A 20,057-nucleotide genomic window follows, 5' to 3' on the forward strand; every position below is an offset into this window, starting at 1 on the left:
ACGTACGTTCTCCAAAGGTGTCAGCTAGCCATTTTGTGCAGAAGGCAATAGGGTCAGCTCCTTCTTCCCCTTCCGGAAGGCCAATAACGCTTACATTAGCCCTCCTTGATCTATCCTCTAAATCTTCTATCTTCCTTTTTAAGAAATTATTTTCCTTTGTGAGTTCTTCCTGCACTTTCTCAATGCTTTGTAGTTTACCGTCCATCTGGGGCACCATGTTCTCTATTTTCCCCACTCTTTCTTTCACCTTTTTTATATCTTCACGGATAAAACTCACGTCTGAGCTGAGACTGCCCACTTGTACTGTTAAGTTTTCTAATGCTTTATTACTTTTTTCCACACCACTTAATATGGAAGTTAGCATAGAATTATTCACATCTTCACTCTCTCCCTCCTCTGTTACTCCTTCCTCCTGAAGGGCTGCATATCTAGAGCCATACATGCTATCCCCATGTCTTTGTGTTCTGGTTTTAATTGTTTCTTTAGGTGATTTTAGAAATTTATCCATTTTGCCTGCTTCTCCTGTAACATTCCCGCCCGATCTCCTAGGCTGGATCTTGGGAGCCATATTAATTTGTTTGGCTTTTTTATGTTATACTCAAGGAAAACACCTGCACAGAAAAGAGGCAAAAAAGGTGCATAGTGCTTTCTTACCTTTTCCCCCCCTTGAGGCGTGAAGGTTTTTTTTAAAAAGTAATAGACTTACAGTTCTGTTGTTCAACTCTGCAGGCTCTAAGCTGTAAATCTGAATGCATACGTCCTGCAAAAAACCATACACCATTCAATAACAGAGAGTCACCAGCTCATCTTTCTTCAGTGAGTTATTTTATAAATTCAGACAGAGCAATACTTTTCAATATACACCTCCTCCTCTCTACCGATGCCTTCGGTTAATACGTTTTTGTTTCACCTTGGGGATAGCTGAAAAATTCCTCCACATAAGGTAATCAGCTTATATAACCAGTCCTCGGACTACCGATCATGTTCACATATACTCTTAACAACATTATCCATATAGAGGAGGGGTAGCTGGAGGATTATAAGGGGTATAGAGGTATAGGGAGGGGGGGGGGGGAAGTCACTTTATAGTTCCAAAACTGTGATAGCTCCGACACACCTCTGCCCCCCCTCCACCACTTTTAGTACAGTAGCTCATCCAGATTTCTTGATCTCACATGCTTATCCTATCATCTGTAACCAGGGTGAGGAAGTATACCCCACCAGACTCTCATAGACTGCCATTGCCAGCCTGCATTTCAGAAAAGCTTTCCTACAACGGACTTCAGTTAAAAGGAATAGATTCAAGCTCACCACGCTGATCCTGGCCTCTGTTACCCGAGCTGATTGCAGGGCACCCGGAGCGGCCGGCGTGTTCCGTCACACGCCGAGCCCGCTCACGTGGTCCCCCCAGCTGCTTTGCACCACTCGTGCTTGCGCTCCGTCTCCTTCCTCTTCTTCCTGCCGGATCTCTTTTCTGCTGACTGTGCGCCTCTCAGCTCGTTCACCTCCACCACTACTGTCCACTGCAGCGAGGCCGCCACACCCCCTCCCACACCGGACACCTCCATCTCCATACCACAGCGGGGAGCAGATCCGTCCGTCAGGTGGTTTCCTTTTTTCTTTTTTCTCTCTTTCCTCTTTTTCTTTCTTTTTTCGCCCTAATCAGGGACGTTCGTCCCAGGGTCAGCATCATGCCTCCTGGGGGGTGGGTGGAGAGGAGGGAGAGAGCCCTGGAGTGGGCGGAGCTGACGAGATCACATCCTCTCGTCACGTGACCCTTGTCCCAGAATAAACAAGGACTTGATTTGTTAATTACGGAATGCATTCGTTATTAGTTGACGAAATCGAAACTAAGGAATAATTTTCTCCATTTATTTGATTGGTCACTTTACAGAGTTTGTTATCACATGACATTAGTCAGCCAATCGGGGTGTCCTTCTACATCCTGTGTTTTTCACGGACATTGAGGAACTTTTCTTTATTCCTGTGAAAGTTTTACTGGTGTTAACAGTGACTCACAGTGCTTGTAGAGATGGACAGATCCCCTGAGGAAGACTTCCCCAGTGACACAGAGACAGCTAGAGGACAAGGTGTTACCAAGAAGCCAAAGGTAACAGCTGCCATTTTTTATAAGAGGACATCAGCAAGGCCTGCTGCCAAGTCTTCCAGTGGCCAAACTTCTAGGCAACCAATCAGAGACATCTGCCATGTGGAGACGGAGACTCTAGCAGAAAATGAGACAGCCATTACTGATGCTGAGGTGGCCCTAAATGTCCATCAAGAAGGCTCTGACACAGAAATAGACAACATCATGCATGTCAGTCCTGCCCTTGCAGATGTGAACATTGGCATTGTAGAAGAGGAGGTACCATGGTCCAGTATTGCACCAGATAAACCTTTTTCGCCACTACTATTCGTACATGACATTGATGATGACTATCAAGAATCTCAATCACCACCATCCTCCTCTGGCTCCATAGTTGTGGATACACCCTCCCATGCAAAGACTGCCACTGTCACCAGTACAAGGACTTTAGCTACTGCTTCCAAGAGCACTCCCCTTCCAGAAAAACCTTCCCCATCAGCACAACCCAGTGTCAGTGGTAACCGCAAATCTAAGGTATGGGAGCATTTCATAACAGTTGGGGATGGTCGCTTGGCCAAATGTAAGCTATGTGGCAAGGAAGTAAGTTGTGGCAAAGTCTTGGGGCATCTCACCAATGCAGGAATGGATAACCATCTGAGGACACACCACAAGGCAGTGTTGATGAGAGAAGAAAGTGGTTTGGCAGCTCCACCAAGTAAAAGAAAGGGAAGTAGTAGTGCTAGTTCCAGTGCTACTATGAGTTCAGCCTCAGATAACCTGGAAAAGGGGCAAGGGGCTGAAGCTGTTGTTCATCCCAGTAAAGGAAACCAGTCCACCATAGAACAGTTTACTGGTTTTCATCCCAGGGGGATTTCCCGCCAACAGTCCCGCAAGATTACCCGCCTTATAGGTGAGCTCATAGCCATTGGGGGGGCTCCATTTAACATGGTGGAAGGGGAACCTTTTAAACGCCTTCTAAAGGCACTTGCACCCCAATATATTGTACCATCACGTACCACATTCAGCAGAAGTATAGTACCTGCTTTGTATAAATCGTGTGTGGAAAAGAGGAGCTGGGAAAAGCTGCTGGACAGTCTGTACATCTAACCACTGACCTGTGGAGTGCTCCCAGTGGCCAGCATGCTTTCCTATCATTGACCACACACTGGTGGCAGCCCATTGTCACTGAACTTGCCCAAACCAAATCAGGTCCAAGAAGCACAGGGGCTGGTGTTGAGAATACAAATCAGGGCCACCGCTCATTCCTCCTCCATGCAGAGGTATTGGATGAGCTGCACAGCTCACAAAACATAACCAGAGCACTTAAAAAAAATGGTGGAAGAATGGCTTGGGGAACACGGAGATACACATCCGAAGATGGGTTTCGTGTTGACTAACGGTGCAGCCAAAATGATAAAGGCATTGCGTAATGGCAACTTTGTATGTGTGCGATGCTCTGCACATGTCCTCCATCTTGTGGTGAAGGCCGGTTTGGAAGACACCTCAGAGAGCAACACAAAGCTCACAGGAGTTCTGGATTCATGTAGAAAAATTGCAGGGCATTTTCACCGGAGTGTTAAAGACAGCCACTTACTCAGACGGGAGCAGAGTAAGGCAGGTGTTCCTCAACACAGACTGAAACAGGATGTTAGCACCCGGTGGAATTCCACACTAGAAATGCTGGAAAGAATCCTAGAGCAGCAGAAACCCATACATGCAATGTCCCATGAAAATTATATTGGCATCACCAGAGCATTTGGCAGGGAGGAGTGGACCTTAGTTGCTCAGGTGGTTGCTGTACTTAGCCCCTTTCGTGCGGTCACGGAAAAGTTAAGCCAGGAGAAGGCAAGTTTGGCGCAAGTCATCCCTCTCTTTACTCATCTGTTAACCAAAATGGATGCCTTCCTGAATAACAGAGAGAAGTTGACTGGAGTCTATATAGTTGGTGATGTTGCCACACTGGTAAGGAGACTCCAGGTCCTACTACAGCGTAGGATTAAAGAGCTGACAGACACTTGCCCTGATCTAATGCTAGCCACCATGTGTGACCCCCGGATTAAGGGCAAAATGGCTCTCCAAGCAAATGCCCTAACAAGCTGGAGGGACAAATTAATCATCAAGGTGTGTGACAGACAGAGACTATTAGATGTGGGACAAGAGAGGCATGATGAGGAGGAAGAAGCAGAGGAAGATGAGCCTGCAGAAATCTCAGCAACCATCAGCAACACTGCTACAACCTCCTCAAGAGCTGCAGACTTTTGGGCAGAGACATTGCAAAGCCTGGTTGGACAAATCAGACAACCCTCTCGGATACCCTCTCTAAGAGACAAGGTGGCAGACATGGTCAAAATTTATGTGTCTGAACCAAATATATTTCCCACTGCCGATGCCATGAAATATTGGGACGAAAAGAGGGCTATTTGGCCTGCTCTAAGCATGGTGGCCCAGGAGCTCCTATCCTGCCCCCCAACCTCTGTGCAAAGTGAGCAGGTATTTTCTGTCACCGGGAACATTCTATGCCCACAGCGTTCTCAACTGTCCCCTCAGCTCATGGAGCAGATGACTTTTTTTAAAGTCAATTTGCCAAAGTTAGGGTACCCAGCCCTAAACTTTGAAACAAGTTAAAAAGTTGAAGTTACCTCTTCAGTTAAAGTTGAACACTGCAGTTACCCTTGAGTTCAAGTTTCGTTAACAAGTTGGAATGTTTTCCCGTTACTACCAGTTGTTTAAAAGTGAAGCAAGTGACAAGCTTAACAGCCCCTTCAAACAGGTGAGTGGTCTGTCAATCATCCCCTTCCCTCCTAATATCCCATTATTAATTTTAGTTTAATTTATACCTTTCCATCTTTCAGGATTTAGGAATCCTATTGCTGGACCTTGAAGTGGGTGAAAAAAAGGAGTTTCTTTCAGCAAATCACTGGTGAGTAACTTAAAATTCCATCAATTTTCTTTATAACAGTTGTGCTTTACAGTGCCTCTGCCACTAGAGGGACCCCTAGTAAATGAATGGAGCAAATATTCCAGAGGCATAATGGTCAATTCACACGTACATTATTTTTTGCAGATATTGAAATCTGCAGCATAATATGCAGTACATCAAATCTGCGCAGAATAATGTACGTGCCAATAGAAAATATAAGTCAGTGTATTATTTTTTTATTTATTTCTCTCCAGTCTGTCCACAGGGCTCTCTCTGCTGACACCTCTGTACATGTCAGCCAGGAACTGTCCAGATTAGAATAACATTTTCATAGCAAAGTTCCTGCTGCTCTAGACAGTTCCTAATACGGACAAAGGTGTCAGCAGAGAGCACTGTGGACAAGGGGGCAGATTTATCAAAACCTGCCAAGAGGAAAAGTTGCCCAGTTGCCCATAGCAACCAGTCAGATTGGTTCTTTCATTTAGCACAGGCCTTGTTAAAAAATTAAAGAAGCGAGCTGATTGGTTGCTATGGGCAACTTCTCCTCTGGATAGGTCTTGATAAATCTCCCCCAAGATGTGGACAACACAAAAAAAAAAAAAAGTGGAAATAAAAATAATGTAATGTTAGTAATAATTTAGACACCACACAGGATAAAGAAAAAAATGTTTTTTTTTTCTTGAATGGCCAAGGCCTTCAATGCTGCAGTAGTAATAATAACATATCTTAAACAGAACAACAACTGAAACATATCAACAAGGCGAAATAATTTAGTCCCGTATATTTCAGTTTTTTTTTGGGGTATTGCTGCTGCTTATGGGGCATAACGTCCACCCTCAAATCATGCATCGCCTGCATCTGTTGTTGGCTATGGTGGGACAACATGGCCTGAAATTCTCCCATTTGTTTGGCCAACAGGGCTTGGAACTCTTGTTTTTGTGATCGGTGGAGTTCAACCATGGTGCGATTCATCCGGCGCAATTCGCGCGACATGTTCCTGTTCTCCTTGGCCAGCCTTTGGATTTCTTTAGCAAGCTGCAGGTAAGTATCCCTTGGGACAGAGCCAGGAGCTAGGGTTGGGGGAGAGTGGTTGGTGTTGTTCACCTGGGGACACCTCCTCCTCCTCATCTATCTCAGCCGATGCTGAGGACAGGACAGGTGATTGGGGCAAGTTTTGATGGCGGACCATCCTCCCTGCAGATGGACCTGGTTGATCTGGAAAAAAAAAATAATAATAATAATTAATTAGTAATGTTTTGACTGAAACAGTAAGAAAGTTTACATTACAGTGTGTCTCATTACTTTGATTAGCTGCCATCATAAGTTCTTAAAGCTTAAATAAATAAATAAACTACAATATGGTGAAAAAGTAATGAGTTTATTTCATCATAGGTAAAGAAGAAGATACTAAAATATTATATTATTAACCTCTGAGGAAATAAACTCATCACTATTTCAGCATTTTGGAGTGTTGTGGGTCTGGAGATGCTGCATTCTCTTGATTGTTCGATATCTATTTATGTATGCATGTGTGTACACACACACACACATATATATATATATATGTGTGTGTGTATAAACTGTATATGTATGTATCTATAGATATATATATATATATATATATATATATATATATATGAATATTTTATTTATATCTATCTATCTATATACATATATATATATATACACACATATATATATATATATATATATATATAGCAACAGAAGAATGCAGCAGCACACTACCAGATTTAGGTGAAACATGAATATGCAGTTAAAACATGGAGAGCTATACAGCTATGGTGTAATAGATGCAAATGTGAAACTATGAAATAGTAAGGCACTTAGCTCGCAAATTTGTCTCCGCCGGCGGTCAAATAGCTTGGACCGTCCCACCGCGATAAGGTGGCCTCCTTGGGACGGACCCTACACTGTGAATATGCCTCTGTGTGAACAGTTCAGTAAGCATGGCAGGGTCTGGAACATCCAAGACACCTTATATACACACCTGATAGAGGTGGGTGGGGTGCAAGGCCAACATGGAGGTAGCCACTCCCCCGTATGTGCAATACAGACAAAGAATAAGTCAGCCAGCACTTTAGTTGATACCAAACTATTATATGGACCTGGCCTACAGGTGCACGCTACTAGGCTAGATATACAGCAACAGAAGTATGCAGCAGCACACTGCCAGCACAAGGATATAGGTGAAACATGAATATGCAGTTAAAACGGAGAGCTATACAGCTATGGTGTAGGCCAGGTCCATATAATAGTTTGGTATCAACTAAAGTGCTGGCTGACTTATTCTTTGTCTGTATATATATATATATATATATATATATATATATATATATACCAATATATACACACATATATATATATATATATATATATACACATATATGTATATATATATATATATGTGGGTGTGTGTATGTTTGGGATTAGTATGATTGTTTTATATTTTTTGAACAAGTAATTATTAATAATAATAATAATTTATTTTTATTTTTTTACTCACCGCCAGCACTCTCGGATTCAGGCGACATATGAGGATCACCAAGGCCTGTCTCACTCCGACCCTCTGGCAGGAGATGGTTCCGGAACTCCTGCTCCCACTTCCTGAATTCCTTGTTTTTTTTTTATTTTACGCAGGACGGTTGCTTTACAGTCATAATACCTGCATGAGATATAGTTTATTAAAAAGTTTATCATACATTTAAAATCAATAAAAAGTTTTGTTGACAAATGTTACAACTGTTTGATTTTACTTATATGCACAATTGCATATAAGCAACAGATATAGCCAGTGTTACCAAAATGTCTGGTATGTTAACCCCTTAAGGACTAGGGGTTTTTCCATTTTTGCATTTTCGTTTTTTGCTCCTTGCCTTTAAAAAATCACAACTCTTTCAATTTTGCACCTAAAAATCCATATGATGGCTTATTTTTTGTGCCACCAATTCTACTTTGTAATGACGTCAGTCATTTTGCCCAAAAATCTACGGTGAAACGGGAAAAAAAATCATTGTGAGACAAAAATGAAAAAAAAAAACGCCATTTTGTAACTTTTGGGGGCTTTGGTTTCTACGTAGTAAATTTTTCGGTAAAAATGACACCTGATATTTATTCTGTAGGTCCATATGGTTAAAAGATACCCTACTTATATAGGTTTGATTTTGTCGTACTTCTGGAAAAAATCCTAACTTCATACAGGAAAATTAATACATTTAAAATTGTCATATTCTGACCCCTATAACTTTTTTATTTTTCCGTGTATGGGGCGGTATGAGGGCTCTTTTTATTGCGCCGTGATCTGAAGTTTTTAGCGGTACCATTTTTGCATTGATAGGACTTATTGATCGTTGATTCATTTTTTCATGATATAAAAAGTGACCAAAAATGCACTATTTTGGACTTTGGAATTTTTTTGCGCGCACACCTTTAACCGTGGGTTTAATTAACGATATATTTTTATAATTTGGACATTTCCGCACACGGAGATACCATATATGTTTATTTTTATTTACACTGTGTTTTTTTTTTTTTATGGGAAAAGGGGGGTGATTCAAACTTTTAATAGGGAAGGGGTTAAATGATATTAATTCACTTTTTTTCACTTTTTTTTGTAGTGTTATAGCTCCCATAGAGACCTATAACACTGTACACACTGATCTCTTATACTGATCATTGTTATCCCATAGGGACCTATAACACTGTACACACTGATCTCTTATACTGATCATTGTTATCCCATAGGGACCTATAACACTGCAAACACTGATCATTGTTATCCCATAGGGACCTATAACACTGCACACACTGATCTTTATCATTGATCACTGGTTTCTCATAAGAAACCAGTGATCGATGATTCTGCCGCTTGACTGCTCATGCCTGGATCTCAGGCATTGAGCAGTCATTCGGTGATCGGACAGAGAGGAGGCAGGTAGGGACCCTCCTGCTGTCCTGTAAGCTGTTCGGGATGCCGCGATTTCGTCGCGGCTATCCCGAACAGCCCACTGAGCTAACCGGCATGGTTTCAGTTTCACTTTAGACGCGGCATTCAACTTTGAACGCCGCGTCTAAAGGGTTAATAGCGTGCGGCACAGCGATCAATGCCGCGCGCTATTAGCCACGGGTCCCGTCCGTTGTTAGACCCACCGTGGCCCCGCGTTATAGATCGGGAGCGGACACATGACGTTCCAGTACGTCATGTGTCCTTAAGGGGTTAAAGGGGTATTCCATTATTTTCAATAATGCACTTAATTATACTGTCTGTACCTCTGTGTGGTTTTAATTTTTCCATCTGTGATTAATTACTTAATTAGTAGAATATGCATCATTACAAGTGCCACACACAGTGTAATAATATTTAAATTCCCCATAGACTACTCTTACATTAAAGGGGTACTCTAGTGAAAGGCAGTAAGGAAAAATATTAACTGAACTCTCCAGGGCATGGTTATACAAACTAATATGTTTTCTCTCTATGGTATACTACCCCTTTAACCCATAAAGGACAGTAGGACACAGTCCATGTGATCATATATGAAATTTAAATTGCCTAACTGCTGCAGATGTCATGATCTGTATTGAATGATCATGGTATCTGGTACCCAGAATGAATGCCCAATTGCAGCAAGGGGTTAAACCCTCAGTGAAGGACGGGTTTAACCCCTTGCTGCAACTGGACATTAATTCTGCATTTGCAGCTCCTGAGGTATGATGCACGCTCACCACTCAGTAGGTGGGTACTTTCTGCCTGGCACTTTTCTGTTTAGTTTCTGTTTAATTTCCTTGCACCAGTTGATTTTAAATAAAAAAGGTTTTCACCAGAGTACCTCTTTAACTCCTCTGCTGCATGCTTGAGATCCTGGATGGAGCAACAGAGCATAGATAACACTGATCAATATGCTATGCTACCTAACTTATCACCCTTTTCACATTAGGTGGAATTAAATATAATTATATATATGTAATAAATCCAGCTGTTGAAAAACTACAACTCCCAGCATGCCAACGGCTGTCTCCGGGCATGCTGGGACATCTGGAGGCACCCTGGTTGGGAAACACACACACATATTTATTATTTATATATATATATACACATATAACATTTACATATAGTACTCACCTTTTGCGGATACATTCGACTGATCGGTCCTTTGCTCCAACATGGACCACAGCGTCTCTGACCCGCTTCCAGGCCGCAAATTTCTCCTCACTGCCCACGGTGGTGGTGAACAGTGTGGCTTTATGTCTGGTGACAGCCGCCACCAGAGCTAGATTTTCATCTGTGGTGAACCTGGGGCCACGATTCTTTTTGGCAACAGGTGCCGACTCCTCCCCTCCACTTTCCGAACTTGGTGATGGGGACACTGACCACCCAAGTCCGTGTTGTCTACTAGTGGTGCCACTGGCAGTGCCACTGCTAATGTTGCCCTGATAAAGGCGCCTCCTTCTCCTCTCTCCTCTTCCACCAACATTCACACTGACACCTGCACTCTCACTCACTCTCATACTCTCACCTTCCTCTCTCCCAGCCACACTTTCATGCTCTCCTCCAGACATTTTTATTCACTCAGTATCACAGTATAACAGCTCACAACAACCAACACAATACTGCATGCAGCTCAGCCCAGGTGGAAGTGGAAGTTGCTGGAACGAATTCGATTTTTTTTGTAATTTCAATAAACTTTATTGGCAATAACGAATGTATCCGAATAACGAATGTAGCCGAATAACGCATGTAGCAGAATAACGAATGTATCCAAATAACGAATGTATCCGAATAACGAATGTATAACGACTGCAGCCAACTAACGAATGTATCCGAATAACAAAAGCACCCGATAACAAAAGAGATGACGAATATATCAGAATACCGAACAAATGATAATGAATCCTATAACAAAAGTCCATTATAACAAATGCCTATGAAAACTAATGTTTCTGTTGACGAATGAATCCGATAACGAATGCGTTCGAAAATTTTGACCGCCATTTTAGATAATAACGAATCTGTCCGAAAATGTCATCGGAAAATGGCTGCCGAACCGAAAACATACGAATATAGGTGTAAAAAGAAACGAAAAGAAACAAAAATTTTTGATGTGCACATGTCTATCATGTAATCTTCATACTACTTAGCTGACACATAGTAACAAACCTCCTCCACATGTTATTGACTTACTACTGGGGTGACACACTGTAACAAACCTCCTCATAATGTAATCTTCTTACTACTGGGGTGACACACTGTAACAAACCTTCTCCCCAAGAAATATCCTTACTACTATGGTGACACACTGTAAAAAAAACCTCCTCCTCATGTAATCTCCCTTACCACTGGGGTGACACACTGTAGCAAACCTCCTCCTCATGGTATTAACTTACTACTGGGGTGACACACTGTAACAAATCTCCTCATCATGTAATCTCCTTTCTATCGGGGTGACAATCTGTAATAAACCTCCTCCTCTTGGAATCTCCTAACTGTTGGGGTGACAAACTGTAACAAACCTCCTCATTAGTTCTCCTAACTACTGGGGTGACACACTGTAACAAACCTCCTCATCATCTAATCTCCCTACTACTGGGGTGACACACTGTAACAAACCTCATCCTCATGTTATTAACTTACTACTGTGGTGACACACTGTAACAAACCACATCCTCATGTAATCTGCTTTCTACTGGGGTGAAACACTGTAACAAACCTCATCCTCATGTAAACTCCTTATGACTGGGATGACACACTGTAATAAAACCCATCCTCATATTATTAACTTACAACTGGGGTGATACACTGTAACAAACCCCCTACCTATGTAATCTTCTTACTACTGGGGTGAAACACTGTAACAAACCCCCTCATCATGTAATCTCCTCACTACTGGGGTGACACACTGTAACAAACCCCCTCGCATATAATCTTGTTACGACTGGGGTGACACACTGTAACAAACATTCTCCTCATGTAATCTCCTTACTACTGGGGTGACACACGGCAACAAACCTTCTCCTCATGTAATCTCCTTACTAATGGGGTGACACACTGTAAAAAACCTCATCCTTATGTAATCTTCTTACTACTGGGCTGACACACTGTAACAAACCCCCTCCACATGTTATTGACTTACTACTGGGGTGACACACTGCAACAAACCTCCTCCCCATGTAATCTTCTTACTACTCGGGTGACACACTGTAACAAACCTCCTCCACATGTTATTAACTTACTACATGGGTGACACACTGTAACAAACCTTCTCCTCATGTAATCTCCTTTCTACTGGGGTGACACACTGTAACAAACCTCCTCATGTTATTAACTTATTACTGGGGTGACGCGCTGTAACAAACCTCCTCATCATGTAATCTCCTTACTACTGGGTTTACACACTGTAACAAACCTCCTACTCATATCATCTCCTTACTACTGGGGGTGACACACTGCAACATAACTTCTCCTCATGTAATCTCCTTTCTTCTGGGGTGACCCACTGTAACAAACCCCATCTTCATGTTATTAACTTAATACTGGGGTGACACACAGTAACAAACTTGCTCACCATGTAATCTCCTTACTACTGGGGTGACACACTGTAACAAACCTCCCCCTCATTTTTTCTTCTAACTACTGGGGTGACACACTCTAACAAACCTCATCCTCATGTAATCTCCCTTACTACTGGGGTGACACACTGTAACAAACCTCCTCCTCATATAATCTCCTTATTACTGGGGTGACACACTGTAACAAACCCCCTCCTCATGTAATTCCCTTACTCCTGGGGTGACACACTGTAACACACCTCTTCCTCATGTAATCTCCTTACTACTGGGGTGACACACTGTAACAAACCCCCTCCTTATGTAATCCCCTTACTACTGGGGTGACACACTTTAACAAACCCCATCCTCATGTTATTAATTTACTGCTGGGGTGACACACAGTAACAAACCTCCTCCTCATGTAATCGTCTTACTACTGGGGTGACACACTATAAAAAACCTCCAGCTCATGAAATCTTCTTGCTACTGGGGTGACACACTGTAAAAAACCTCCCCCCAATATAATCTCCTTACTACTGGGGTGACACACTGTAACAAACCCAATCCTCATGTAATCTCCTTACTACTGGGGTGACACACTGTAATTTACCTTCTCCTGATGTAATCTCCTTTCTACTGGGGTGACACACTGTAACAAACATTTTCATGATGTAATCTCATTATTACTGGGGTGACACACTGTAACAAACCTCCTCATCATGTAATCTCCTTTCTACTGGGGTGACTCACTGTAACAAACCTCCTCCTCATGTAATCTAATTACTACTGGGGTGACACACCATAACAAACCACATCCTCATGTAATCTCCTTATTACTGGGATGACACACTGAAACAAACCTTCTCCTCATATAATCTCCTTTCTACTGGGGTGACACACTGTAACAAACTTCTCATGTAATCTCCTTAGTACTGGGATGACACACTGTAACAAACCACATCCTCATGTAATCTGCTTTCTACTGGGGGAAACACTGCAACAAACCTCATCCTCATGTAAGCTCCTTATGACTAGGATGTAAGCTCCTTATGACTAGGATGACACACTGTAATAAAACCTCCTCCTCATATAATCTCCTTATTACTGGGGTGACACACTGTAACAAACTCTATCCTCATATTATTAACTTACTACTGGGATGACACACTGCAACAAACCCCCTCCTCATGTAATCTCGTTTCTTCTGGGGTGACCCACTGTAACAAACCCCATCTTCATGTTATTAACTTAATACTGGGGTGACACACAGTAACAAACTTGCTCACCATGTAATCTCCTTACTACTGGGGTGACACACTGTAACAAACCTCCCCCTCATTTTTTCTTCTAACTACTGGGGTGACACACTCTAACAAACCTCATCCTCATGTAATCTCCCTTACTACTGGGGTGACACACTGTAACAAACCTCCTCCTCATATAATCTCCTTATTACTGGGGTGACACACTGTAACAAACCCCCTCCTCATGTAATTCCCTTACTCCTGGGGTGACACACTGTAACACACCTCTTCCTCATGTAATCTCCTTACTACTGGGGTGACACACTGTAACAAACCCCCTCCTTATGTAATCCCCTTACTACTGGGGTGACACACTTTAACAAACCCCATCCTCATGTTATTAATTTACTGCTGGGGTGACACACAGTAACAAACCTCCTCCTCATGTAATCGTCTTACTACTGGGGTGACACACTGTAAAAAACTTCCAGCTCATGAAATCTTCTTGCTACTGGGGTGACACACTGTAAAAAACCTCCCCCCAATATAATCTCCTTACTACTGGGGTGACACACTGTAACAAACCCAATCCTCATGTAATCTCCTTACTACTGGGGTGACACACTGTAATTTACCTTCTCCTGATGTAATCTCCTTTCTACTGGGGTGACACACTGTAACAAACATTTTCATGATGTAATCTCATTATTACTGGGGTGACACACTGTAACAAACCTCCTCATCATGTAATCTCCTTTCTACTGGGGTGACTCACTGTAACAAACCTCCTCCTCATGTAATCTAATTACTACTGGGGTGACACACCATAACAAACCACATCCTCATGTAATCTCCTTATTACTGGGATGACACACTGAAACAAACCTTCTCATATAATCTCCTTTCTACTGGGGTGACACACTGTAACAAACTTCTCATGTAATCTCCTTAGTACTGGGATGACACACTGTAACAAACCACATCCTCATGTAATCTGCTTTCTACTGGGGGAAACACTGTAACAAACCTCATCCTCATATAAGATCCTTATGACTAGGATGTAAGCTCCTTATGACTAGGATGACACACTGTAATAAAACCTCCTCCTCATATAATCTCCTTATTACTGGGGTGACACACTGTAACAAACTCTATCCTCATATTATTAACTTACTACTGGGATGACACACTGCAACAAACCCCCTCCTCATGTAACTCCCTTACTCCTGGGGTGACACACTGTAACACACCTCTTCCTCATGTAATCTCCTTACTACTGGGTGACACACTGTAACAAACCTCCTCATAATGCAATCTCCTTTCAACTGGAGTGACACACTGTAACAAACCTCCTCCTCGTGTAATCTCCTTACTACTGGGGTGACACACTGTAACAAATCTCCTCCTCATGTAATCTCCTTACTACTGGGGTGACTCAATGTAACAAACCTCCTCCTCAAGTAATCTCCTTACTACTGGAGTGAAACACTGTAACAAACCCCCTCTTCATGTAATCTCCTTACTACTGGGGTGACACACTTTAACAAACCCCATCCTCATGTTATTAATTTACTGCTGTGGTGACACACAGTAACAAACCTCCTCCTCATGTAATCTTCTTACTATTGGGGAGACACACTGTAAAAAAAAAAAAAAAAAAACCCTTCTCATGTAATCTTCTTACTACTGGGGTGACACACTGTAACAAACCTCCAGCTCATGAAATCTTCTTGCTACTGGGGTGACACACTGTAAAAAAAACCTCCCCCCATGTATTATCCTTACTACTGAGGTGACACACTGTAACAAAGCTCCTCCTCGTGTTATTAACTTTCTACTGGGGTGACACACTGTAAGAAACATTCTCATCATGTAATCTCATTACTACTGGTGTGACACACTGTAACAAGCCTCCTCATCATGTAATCTCCTTTCTACTGGGGTGACACACTGTAACAAACTTCCTCCTCATGTAGTCTCCTTACTACTGGGGTGACACACCATAACAAACCCCATCCTCATGTAATCTCCTTACTACTGGGATGACACACTGTAACAAACCTTCTCCTCATATAATCTCCTTTCTACTGGGGTGACACACTGTAACAAACCTCCTCATGTTATTAACTTACTACTGGGGTGACACACTGTAACAAAACTTCTCCTCATAAAATCTCCTTTCTACTGGGCTAACTCACTGTAACAAACCCTTTCCTGATGTAATCTCCTTACTACTGGGGTGACACACTGTAACAAACCTTCTCCTTATTTAATCTCCTTAATACTGGGGTGACACACTGTAACAAACCTCCTACTCATGTAATCTACTTACTACTGGGGTGACACACTGTAAAAAACCTCCTGCCCATGTATCCTTTTTACTACTGGTGTGACTCACTGTAACAAACCTCCTCCTCATGTAATCTCCTTACTACTGGGGTGACACACTGTAACAAGCCTCCTACTCATGTAATCTCCTTACTACTGGGGTGACACACTGTAAATAACCTCCTGCCCATGTATCCTTTTTACTACTGGTGTGACTCACTGTAACAAACCTCCTCCTCATGTCATCTCCTTACTACTGGGGTAACACACTATAACAAACCTTCTGCTCATGTAATCTCCTTACTACTAGGGTGACCCACTGTAACCAACCTCCTCCACATGTAATCGTATTACTACTGGGGTGACACACTGTAACAAACCTCCTCCACATGTTATTAATTTACTACTGGGGTGACACACTGTAACAAAACTTCTCCTCATGTAATCTCCTTTCTACTGGGGTGACCCACTGTAACAAACCCCATCTTCATGTTATTAACTTACTACTTGGGTGACACACTGTATCAAACCTTCACCCCATGTAATCTCCTTACTACTGGGGTGACACACTGTAACAAACCTCCTCCTCAATTTGTCTCCTAACTACTGGGGTGACACACTCTAACAAGCCTCATCCTCATGTAATCTCCCATACTACTGGGGTGACACACTGTAACAAACCCCAACCTCATATTATTAACTTACTACTGGGGTGACACACTGTAACAACCCCCCTCCTCATATAATCTTCTTACTACTGGGGTGACACACTGTAACAAAACCCATCCACTATTATTAACTTACTACTGGGGTGACACACTGTAACCAACTGCCTCCTCATGTAATCTCTTTACTACTGAGGTGACACAGTGTAACAAACCTCCCCCTCATTTAATCCCCTTACTACTGCGGTGACACACTGTAACAAACCTTCTCCTCATGTAATGTCCTTACTACTGGGGCGACACACTGTAACAAACCTCCTCCTCATGTATACATCTTACTACTGGGGTGAAACAATGTAACAAACCTCCTGCCCATGTTATTAACGTACTACTGGAGTAACGCACTGTAACAACCCCCTCCTCCTCTAATCTACTTTATTCTGGGGTCACACACTGTAACAAACCTCCTCCTCCTCGTGTAATCTCATAACTACTGGGGTGACACACTGTTTCAAACCTCCTCATCATGTAATCTCCTTACTACTGGGGTGACACAATGTAACAAATCTCCTCATCTTGTAATCCCCGAAATTAAAAATGTCAAATTCCTAGTTGTAGGCCAGGGGGAGGTGTGGGTCCATGTGCCCAGGAAGGTCAACCTTACCCGGGCAAGTCCTCCTGAAGGGTCCCCTGACTGACTTCCATACCTGACAATAATTGAAAAACAGAGAACCGGTATGAGATCGGATATGAAAGCTGAATTCAGGTCACAGTTCCACGAGCTGGGCATGTCCGAGTGGTACGCGTTCATAAAACTGTATCGCAGCATCACGAGTAAGTACCTTAGAACGGCCGCCTGCCTCAGAATAGTAGGAGAGCAAGCCGTCCGGCTGTTTTCTCAGGGTACGCCAGGGCCGAGCGCGGGCTCCCCTGGGGTTGAACCTCTGGTTTCTCCCTTGGTATTTTCCAAGGGGATCGGGATGGTTCATGTACCCGAACGGGGGCAGGGCAGTCCCTGGGTGAATCCTCTGGAAGGGTCCCCTGAAAGGCTTCCATGCCTGTAGACTTTTGACATGCAGAGAACCAGAGACTCTATAAGGGCGGGAGGCATGAGTCCCTGTACACAGGCAGGGCATGCCGTCCTTGGGCACAGGATCGGTGATGCGGACCCCCCGGTGGCGGGGAGCAGAAGCGTCGGGCGAGTTGGCAAACATTGGCGGGCAGTCCACCAAGGCACCCCGGCCCTCCGGAGGTGAAAAGAAAAATTACAAAGTCCAGGTTGTTGGCCAGGGGGAGATGCGAGTCCAAATGCCCAGGTGGGTCAACAGAACACAGGCAAGGCCTCTGGAAGGGTCTTCCATGCCTGTAGACTTTTGACACGCAGAGAACCAGAGAGGCTATAAGGGCGGGAGGCGCGGGTCCCTGTACCCAGGCAGGGCGCGCCGTCCTTGGGCACAGGATCGGTGACGCGGACCCCCCGGCGGCGGGGAGCAGAAGCGTTAGGCTAGTAAGAATACATCGGCGGGCGGTCTGCCGAGGAAGTTCGTCCCCAGGGGAGCCTGCACTCAGCCACTCTCTCAGGGTACGCCAGGGAGGAATGCAGGCTTCCCTGGGGACGAACCTTCCTGTTTCTCCCTTGGTATTTTCCAGAGGGATTGGGCTGGTTCACTTACCCTACCCGGGGCTGGGCTGTCTCAGGGGTGAAGCCTCCGAAAGGGTCCCCTGACAGGATTCCATGCCTGTAGACTTTTGACACGCAGAGAACCAGAGAGGCTATGAGGGCGGGAGGCGCGGGTCCCTGTACCCAGACAGGGCGTGCCGTCTTTGGGCACATTATCGGTGACGCGGACATCCCAGCAGCGGGGAGCAGAAGAGTCGGGCGAGTAAACAAACATCGGCGGGCGGTCCGATGAGATGCCCCGGCCCTAGGGAGGCAAAATTAAATATTTCAAAGTCCAGGTTGTCGGCCAGGGCGAGGTGCGGGTCCCTGTGCCCAAGAGGGTCAACCGAACACATGCAATGCCTCTGGAAGGGTCTTCCATGCCTGTAGACTTTTGACAAGCAAAGAACCAGAGAGGCTATAAGGGCGGGAGGCGCGGGTGACACGGACCCCCCCGGCGACGGGGAGCAGAAGCGTCGGCGGAGTAAGAATACATCGGAGGGCAGTCCGCCAAGGAGGTTCGCCCCCCCCCCCAAGGGAGTCCGCACTCTGCCGCTCTCTGTGTACGCCAGGGCCGAGCGCGGGCTCCCCTGGGGACGAACCTTCCGGTTTCTCCCATGGTATTTTCCAGGGGGATTGGGCTGGTCCCCAGGTGAAGCCTCCGGAACGGTTCCCTGACAGGCTTCCATGCCTGTAGACCTTTTACACGCAGAGAACCAGAGAGGCTATAAGGGCGGGAGGTGCGGGTCCCTGTACCCAGCAGGGCACGCCGTCCTTGGGCACAGGACCGGTGACGCGAGCACCCCGCAGTGGGGAGCAGAAGCGTTGGGCGAGTCAACAAACATCGGCATGCGGTCCGCTGAGGCCCCTCAGCCCTCCAGAGGCGATATGAAAAATTACAAAGTCCAGGTTGTCGGCCAGGGGGAGATGCGAGTCCCTATGCCAAGGATGGTTAACTGAAAATGGCAAGGCCTCTGGAAGGATATTCCATGCCTGTAGACTTTTAATATGCAGAGAACAAGAGAGGCTATAAGGGCGGGAAGTGCGGGTCCCTGTACCCAGGCAGGGCGCTCCGTCCTTGGGCACAGGAACGGTGACGCGGACATCCCAGCAGCGGAGAGCAGAAGCCTCGGGTGAGTCAAAAAACATTGGCATGCGTTCCGCTGAAGCGCCTCGGCTCTCCAGAGGTGAAATGAAAGATTACAAACTCCAGGTTGTCGGCCAGGGGGAGATGCGAGTCCCTATGCCCAGGATGGTCAACCGAACATGGCAAGGTCTATGGAAGGATCTACCATGCCTGTAGACTTTTGACACGCAGAGAACAAGAGAGGCTATAAGGGCGGGAGGCGGAGGTCCCTGTACCCAGACAGGGCGCGCCGTCCTTTGGCATAGGATCGGTGATGCGGACCCCCCAGCATCGTGGAGCAGAAGCTTTGGCCGAGTCGGCAAACATCGGCGGGCGATCCGTCGAGGAGGTTCATCCCCAGGGGAGCCTGTATTCAGCCGCTCTCTCAGGGTACGCCAGGGGCAAGTGCGGGCTCCTCTGGGGACGAACCTTCAGGTTTCTCCCTTGGTATTTTCCAGGGGGAAT

General features: G+C 44.7%; 2 protein-coding genes across 6 annotated transcripts in view; one reads left to right on the plus strand and one right to left on the minus strand.

The window, feature by feature from the left end:
* The first annotated feature begins 1,399 nt into the window (after positions 1-1,399).
* LOC130291475 (zinc finger BED domain-containing protein 4-like) lies at positions 1,400-7,905 on the plus strand. Of its 4 annotated transcripts, XM_056540216.1 has the most exons (4): positions 1,400-4,856; positions 4,939-5,006; positions 5,925-6,047; positions 7,537-7,905. In XM_056540216.1, the coding sequence occupies exons 1-4, from the start codon at positions 4,788-4,790 to the stop codon at positions 7,730-7,732; spliced, it is 456 nt and encodes a 151-aa protein (XP_056396191.1). In that variant the 5' UTR covers positions 1,400-4,787; the 3' UTR covers positions 7,733-7,905. The 4 variants fall into 4 exon arrangements, with proteins under 4 accessions (XP_056396191.1, XP_056396187.1, XP_056396188.1 ...); XM_056540212.1 differs by having other exon boundaries at positions 1,400-5,006; positions 7,537-7,898; XM_056540213.1 differs by lacking the exon at positions 7,537-7,905.
* The window catches only part of LOC130291473 (uncharacterized), a 77,592-nt gene continuing 65,114 nt past the window's right edge, over positions 7,580-20,057 (minus strand). Inside the window, exon 3 of one of the 2 annotated variants that reach the window (XR_008847944.1) lies at positions 7,580-7,689. The gene's annotated coding sequence lies outside the window, so the exon portion shown is untranslated. The remainder of the gene's footprint in view (positions 7,690-20,057) is intronic. The other variant, XM_056540210.1, reaches the window with a different exon arrangement.

Source organism: Hyla sarda, chromosome 9 (assembly GCF_029499605.1).
Source record: "Hyla sarda isolate aHylSar1 chromosome 9, aHylSar1.hap1, whole genome shotgun sequence".
Taxonomy (NCBI): domain Eukaryota; kingdom Metazoa; phylum Chordata; class Amphibia; order Anura; family Hylidae; genus Hyla; species Hyla sarda.

Excerpts from the sequence above, each read along its gene's own strand:
- LOC130291475 (XM_056540212.1), top strand. The coding sequence starts at position 3,419 with ATGGTGGAAGAATGGCTTGGGGAACACGGAGATACACATCCGAAGATG.